Source organism: Clavelina lepadiformis, chromosome 2 (assembly GCF_947623445.1).
Source record: "Clavelina lepadiformis chromosome 2, kaClaLepa1.1, whole genome shotgun sequence".
NCBI lineage: Eukaryota > Metazoa > Chordata > Ascidiacea > Aplousobranchia > Clavelinidae > Clavelina > Clavelina lepadiformis.
The window spans coordinates 504904-512574 of NC_135241.1; the positions used below are offsets into that span (position 1 = coordinate 504904).

The window sequence follows — 7671 nt, forward strand, 5'->3', positions numbered from 1 at the left end:
CCCAACTCCTGCTCGAAGTCATCAAGAATGGGTGGCCAGACAACAAAGAACATTTGCCTCCCATCATCAAACCTTACTTCTCCATTCGTGACACACTGAGTCAAGAAAATGGCATCATTCTAAAAGGCGAGAGAACCTTCATCCCTCAACCTCTTCGATCAGAAATCAAATCTCAACTCCATTCAGCTCACCTTGGTGCTGATAGCATGTTACGAAGAGCTCGCGAAACCGTTTTCTGGCTAGGAATGCCAAACGAATTAAAACAACTGGCTCATGATTGCACAATATGCCAACAAGCAAAGCCAAACAACCAACGAGAACCATTACTGCTACATCCCGAAGGTTTATCACCATTTGAAAAAGTTGGTGTTGATTTATTTGAGTTGAACCAAAAGTCTTATTTAGTCACGGTTGACTATTTTTCAAATTTTGCTGAAATTGATGTCATGACCTCAACAACTGCAAAGCACGTAATCATTTCGTTGAAGCGTCATTTTGCCCGATATGGAATTCCTAAATGCATTGTATCTGACTCTGGACCCCAGTTCATCTCTACAGAATTTCAAAGATTCTGTCAAAAATGGGCGATACAACACTACAAATCATCACCAGGACACCAACAATGCAATGGAAAAGCGGAAGCTGCTGTGAAAACACTAAAGAACATGCTGAGACGTACTGCACAAGATGGGAAAGATCAGTGGCTGGCACTTCTGGAATTGCGCAATACGCCACGACAAGACGTCAACTGCAGTCCTACAAAGATATTGTTTGGTAGACCAACTCGATCAGTGATACCGATTCACATTCCAAAAAGCAAACATCTTGACATCAATCGTCGTCATCAACGCCGCACCTCAGTCAAACAAACCTACGATAGCAAAAGTCAACCAATGTCAAAATTGTATATCAACCAACGAGTTTATTTCCAAAGTGCGGAAAAGAAGGGATGGCAAAAGGGTAAAATTGTACGCATACTTGGGCCTCGTTCATATTTGGTAGAATCATTGGATGGTTTTCGTTATTGTCGTAATCGAGTACATATTCGTGTTGACCATAGCAAGTCTAACAATGTGTATGAAGATACTGATTTTAACTTTACATTTTCGACACCAAACCAAAACAGTCAACCCACAGCTAACAACTACACTGTTGCTAACACACGACCTAATCGTACACATAGAATGCCAGTAAGATATAATGATTATGTACTGTAAATACTGTGTTTGTGTCACCTTGTTCTGTACTGTAAATACTGTGTTTGTGTCACCTTACCTTCACTGTTTTATTTCTTGCCACTCATTATGCATGTAGCTTTAAACTTCAAGTGTGCCTCACATATATTGCGAGTAGTATGTTATTTCAGTATTTTCTGTGTGATGGTATTTCAGTATTTTCTGCGTGCTCATAAAGCCTTCTCACTGTTAGTCTTTACTTAAAGAAAGGAGGATGTTGATAGGTATGAACTAATTAATAAGATTTCTATGTTGGCCATGCTACAGCCATGTGCTTTCTTGGTTGTGCATTGTGATTCGTATGTGGAGTAATACGTTCATGTTCAAGACTGTCTAAATACAAGAGATTCTGCCGAACGTCTTATCGACTTAGTTCAACACATAATATCACGAGAGTAGCGATATTAACAGTAAGTATAAGTTTGTGGACACCAGCAGATCCCACACTATTCAAAAATGGGCGGAAAAATGTTTCCGCGCAACGGAATATTTCAATCGTAATGACCTGGAAGTGTAGTGATGTTGTGGGTTGCGAACCAAAACTGTTTGTTAGCTATGGCGTGCAATCTGTTACATAGTGGAGACTTTCGCATCAGGAAGTTCGTAGCTTTTCTCTAGTGAACTGCAGCTCGTAAGGAGGACTTTTAAGGACTTTTTAAGACAGTTCGTCGAGGACTTGAACCTTATACGTCCGTTCCAAACATCCTTTGTCGCAAATGTAGTAAAACATCTTATGCTCTGTGACTTGCAAAAGGTATCGTTAAATTATTTCATAAACAACGCCTCTTCGAGCGGGGAAACGTCGGGGAAAATGGACAAATATGTTATGGACGTTATGGTTTATAAATAGTAATATTCAAAACCATAACGATTCATGTTTAAATAGAGTACAAGTACAAATGTTTCATTTATTGTTTTAGACAAATAAATTAACATAGGTTACATAAACGTTCTATGGCCATGCAAACTAAAAATGAACGTATACCTTGCCACAAACTACTACTGTATATGTGTGTTTACGGGTAAACCACAATATCCTTTCCGACGACGCATCCTTTCTAGATTTTCAAGGTTTCACAGGAAATAAAATATTTTATAATTGCTCAAATCATTTAAAAACGATTATTCTAGATGTCGTGGTTGAATATATGAAACAATTTAATTCGCTTTGTATTTACTAAAACTAGCTCAATAAGAATAGATCTATAAATACATTTCGAGATTTTGATTTCTGTAGATACGTCTACTGAGAAAATGTTTATGTAATTTCGTCGCAATAAAAATCTAGATTGGCGATGATTTGTTTGGCGTCTCCAATTCCTAAAATCAGAGACGGTAAAAAATAACACCAGAGTTGAATCCCGAAACTAGTTTATGCCCCAAATCATTTGTAAATATTAAGCTGTAATTTGATGACCGCCTTTCAAGACAATTTTATCATTTAAAAGAATGTTTCCAAATAAGACGAAAAACGTCAGCACTTAAGATTAAAAGTAAGACGAGTAGCAGAGTTTAAACTTGGAAGTAGTGGCATGAGGAGTGCCAAGTGTTTGGGATTTGATTAAGGTAAAGTGTAATGTTGACATTGCAATGGCGACGCATGGTCGAAATAGAGTAAGTGGTGTACATGGATCACAACATTATTAATCAGAAAATAACTTGTCAAACATCTGAGGCTTTTAACCTTTCTTTAACGTGATCATCATAAGTTTTATTGTTAAAGCACCGACATGAAATTCTTTCTAATACAATGGGCATCAGGAATGTTTTTTTGTCAGTAAGTGATAAATGTTTTGGTAACAATTCAGTTGACTGTTCACTTTAGCTCAAACAGTTTTGTCCATTCAAACATTCTCTAGGTTGTCGCTAGCATGACAGGCAAGATGCTGTTTTACTTCCTCTTTCCGGATGCTGGACATGTCGCATAGGGAGGATGAAAACAATCTTTTACCTTCGTGTCTAAAGATATGCACTTCTAGTTGATCTTTTTCGATGAACTTTCTTTGGCATAGTGGACAGCTATACGTATAGATTGCATGTATGCGCATGTGTGTGAAAAGACTACTTTCAGAAGAAAAATACTTTTTGCATATTTTACACGAGACTAGGTGCTCATTTTGAAGAACATTTAAAATAGGGTTATGGCTTTTCCAGTCAAAATGAAAGGGTTTCCTAAATAACGACATTTGATGATAGTTATTTCCTTCTCCAGTGCTTGTAAGCTCTTGCTGTGTTGGCGAAAGCATCAAAGATACTTGGCCATTTGAAACCGATTTCTTACTGATGTGCGATTTCATATGACAATCTAAACTGGTTGCCGTAGAAAAGGTTTCCTTACAAATTACGCAAATGTGCTTCTTTTGTGAGTAATTTTCATTCTTGATAAAATCTGATTCATGCTGGCATTGCTTGCAATTCCCAATCTTTCTTTCCAGTTCTACTACATCTGCTTCATATATTTCATTCCTACAGATTGCACGTTTACTTAGTGGTTACGCTGTTGTATATACTTTAGTAGAAACTCACTTTTCATCACAACCCGGACTTGTATGACCCGGACAATCAACAACTGAACTTATTGGAACAACACAACACAGAGTATATGAATACATATCGTACCTTTCGTTGCTGCCTTCTCGGTCCGTAGCATTACTTTGAGATCTTCTGGTCGTCGCTTGTTCAGAGGGTGGGGTACTGTCACTGAAAGATACAACTGAATATAATTGATATTGCATGGAATAGGTTTGTTTCGTATTGTACTTACTTTTTTACAAAGGCATCTTCTATTCTCAACTGATTCCCAGTATATTTTTTTCGATAATACAATTGATAACTATCTTTTCCTGAAAAGCTGCTATCACACAATTCGCACAGAAATCGAATGTCTCCAGCTATGTTTCTGTGTTCTTCACTACCTTGGTTGGTATGTGAGGTACCCGGTTGCTGGGAATGAATCCCTCTGTAAAAATAAATAACAGTGCTCATGAGGACAACACAACATTGTGAATATGTAAGTAGTACAGTGCTGCCACCCTAGGAATCCCATACCTCCAAGAGGTAATTAGGTCACACCCGCGGGGAATTAAGTCAATAAGATTCAGGTCGTTCCATAGCGCCAGCACGCGTAAAGAAAAAGGTAGATGTACAAGAAAAGTGAGAATGTACAAGTGACGTCAAAGTTTTCATTCCATAGCGCCACCACGCGTAAAGAAAAAGGTAGATGTACAAGAAAAGTAAGAATGTACAAGTGACGTCTTAGTTTTCATTCCATAGTGCCAACCCGCGTAAAGAAAAAGGTAGGTGTACAAGAAAAGTGAGAATGTACAAGTGACGTCATAGTTCTCATTCCATAGCGCCACCACGCGTTATGACAAACTTATATTTCGCTTGTGTATTACTTGTGTGAAGTATCACACAAGAAAAATATCTGTCATAAAGACTGCATATGCTGGCGGTAATTGTTAGAATATGAGCGAGGACGATAGATGGTTGATAACTTGTTTTACTTCTGCTTCGATGAATGAGTTCTCATTTCTTAAATTTGCGTGACTATGCTGTTAGTTGCTTGATTCTGTCTATACAAATTACTAACTTATAAAGTTCCCATTTTATTTATTATAACACAAAGGTTTTCACCTTCGGGCAAAGCTTACTGAATGTTACATAGCGCTGTAGTAACCAGTGAAATCGATCACATGAAAAAGGAAAGATTGTAAACATTGCATCGATATATATATGGCACACCAGTTCAATCGAGGAAATTATCTGACGTCATTAAGGAAAATTCAAGTCTGGTGAACAACTGAATTACAAGATCCCCAAATTAAATTTCAAACATTTTGAAAACAACTCGTGACTCGTGACGTAATCGTCACAGAGTAAAGAAAAAGGTAGATGTAGAAGAAAAGTAAGAATGTACAAGTGACGTCATAGTTTTCGTTCCGTAGCACCAACGCGCGGTGAACATGTTGTAGGTTTCTCGAGGAAGGGTGTAAGAAAAGTGAAAAAACATTTTGGGTTTTGTGGATACTCGATATACAAGAAATGAAAGAATGTATCAGTTACGTCACAGTTTCAGCGTAAAGCATACAGAATGATTAACCGTATGAATCGCCAATTGGAATAATCTGGAAAAAAGTCTTCAGGAAGAACGCGATAATCGTATTTGCACACGCTAACATGACTTGGTTATGAATTACAGCTTGGGTTGAAATAAGCCGGACTTTAGAAACAAAGTATTCCAGAAGAAAGAAATTCCAAAGAAGAATAAATGAAAGCTGGCATCCAGTTGTGATTTGTTTGACCTGATTGTGAATGCAAGTCCAAACCTGTCTGTTTGAAACAAGTGTTTTGAATAGGTCAAATGGGGAGAATATTGCACAATCCAACCAATCCATTCACATCCAGTTGTGAGAAAGAATAAATGAAAACTGGCATACAGTTGTGACTTGTTTGACCTGAATGGCAAGAACCATTGTATAAGCGTGAATACGTCTATTGCTGAAAAACAAGAACGAAAATCAAACACGAACCGATAAAAGTCACACCTGAAAATAAGCGCTGAAAGCCGATGATGTCAGTAAACTCATAGAAATAGAATAAAAGTATAAGCGTATATTCGTGTCACTTCAGTTTGAACAAATGCAATCTTTTCAAATATAATTACTACTTATAATCTCAACAGAGACACCTGTACCAAGGAGAAACAGTATTGATGTTGTAATTACAACCCTGTAAAGAAACTGTGGTATTTGTTGAATATGGTATTTTCAACGTATTGTATAAGTGGTGACGTCACGCGCAAGTGTAGCCTGAACTGTATGATGTTGCACTGCACAGCGTTTACAACGTGACTTATTGAATCCGGAATGAACTTAGCTTGACTTTCTATGAGTACGCCCCTGAGATTGTTTTTTAAACCACTCGCGTAGGTTGTAATGCATAAGCATTGTAATACATCTTACCATGTATGGTACACATGTAATGCATAAGCATTGTAATAACTTATACAGGTGACGTACAAGTTTACAATCGCATTTTCATGACGAGTATTTTATACCGGTGCGAAGCTGACTACCAGTACCTGGTTACTGTTTCAATTATGCTTATTCAAAATGTGAAAGAGCTGGTGTCTATCTTTGATATCTTTGATTTTATAAATGTATTTCAAATTTCATTCTTGCATCTCGATAAGATCATCACACGAAATTTCATCCCTACCTATCACGCAGTTCATATCGTGGTTATGACATACATTTTAAAAGAAACGTACCGTTCATCGCTTGCTTCTGGATTTTGAGAACTTCTCAACGTTGGTCCAGGTGCTGGTTCACTGTCACTGAAATATACAACTGAATAGACTTGATATTGTATGGAATAGGATTGCTAAGTATTATACTTACATTTTAACAAAGGCATCTTCTATTCCCAACTGATTTCCAGCATGTTTATTGCGATAATGCTTTCGATAATAATCTTTTCGTTTGTAGCTGCTATCACACAGTTTACAGACAAAACGGATGCTCTTGTGTGTCTTTCTGTGTCTTGTTAACTTACAGAATGTAGCAAATTGTTTATCACAAACATTACATTGATACGTAACAGAAGACATTTCCCTACGTAACCTATAATAAATATATATAATGTTCGAAATTAACAGAATGTCTCATACGTAATAAGTACACAGTACTATATGCAAAATCATTACTATAAACCAGCGGTAGGTAAACTGCGGAAAATTTTGTGAAAACGTTATCAAGAGTACTGTTTATGAACGTTTCTCTCTCTTTTCTTTTTATTTAGGCTAGCATTTCGTTCATGATGTAACAATAGACATAGAATCCGAAGAGTTAGTTAACAGCAAGTCAACGCAATTTATTCCTAAACAGTAAGCTTTAGCTCAGTTTAGTCTACTTAATTACACTGCAAAACCAAAACAATGACATCTAATGCTAGCAAGTATAGTCTTCAACAAAGATGGGCAAACTGTGGCTTGTCGACATGTTTTTAGTGGCTGCTCTAGCTGAATAGTAATATCCAATATTGTTCATTAATTAAATTATCGATGTTAAAAAAGTTTGCTTTCCCCTGCTATAAACATTCACGAGTCAACTGATTACACCATAAGATTATAACATCATAATGTACAAACATCACTGTTCACATTGTATGTAACAACAATAGTCACGTATGCTTGCTTGTCTGTTTGCTTGCTTTTGTACCATAGTCACTTACTTTTCCATATAGCCTATCTGCTTTGGAAAATCTGACATATATATAAAGACTACTTATTCACAAACAAACAGTCGCTCTGTTCCCTTTTTACCTGTCCAAAACACAGCTGTGATTGTATTTGGTATTGACATGTTCGTAGACATAGGAAAGTCGTAATCAGGTCAAACAAGTCACAACTGGATGCCAGCTTTCATTTATTCTT

The 7671-nt window shown here is 36.9% G+C and overlaps 1 protein-coding gene across 2 annotated transcripts; it reads right to left on the reverse strand.

Moving 5' to 3' along the window:
* Positions 1–2926: 2926 nt before the first annotated feature.
* LOC143445226 (uncharacterized) lies at positions 2927–6985 on the reverse strand. Of its 2 annotated transcripts, none has more exons than XM_076944169.1 (5): positions 6638–6985; positions 6508–6567; positions 4000–4194; positions 3855–3935; positions 2927–3701 (listed from the first exon to the last, which is right to left on the reverse strand). In XM_076944169.1, exons 1-5 carry the CDS (start codon positions 6844–6846, stop codon positions 3080–3082), a joined length of 1167 nt encoding a protein of 388 aa, XP_076800284.1. In that variant the 5' UTR covers positions 6847–6985; the 3' UTR covers positions 2927–3079. The 2 variants fall into 2 exon arrangements, with proteins under 2 accessions (XP_076800284.1, XP_076800283.1); XM_076944168.1 differs by having other exon boundaries at positions 6508–6573.
* Positions 6986–7671: the final 686 nt, after the last annotated feature.

Excerpts from the sequence above, each read along its gene's own strand:
- LOC143445226 (XM_076944168.1), bottom strand. The coding sequence starts at position 6,846 with ATGTCTTCTGTTACGTATCAATGTAATGTTTGTGATAAACAATTTGCT. Across the intron at positions 4,195-6,507 it reads CCAGAAGCAAGCGATGAACG|AGGGATTCATTCCCAGCAAC; the intron begins GTACGTTTCTTT and ends TTATTTTTACAG. Across the intron at positions 3,702-3,854 it reads CGAGAAGGCAGCAACGAAAG|GAATGAAATATATGAAGCAG; the intron begins GTACGATATGTA and ends TGCAATCTGTAG.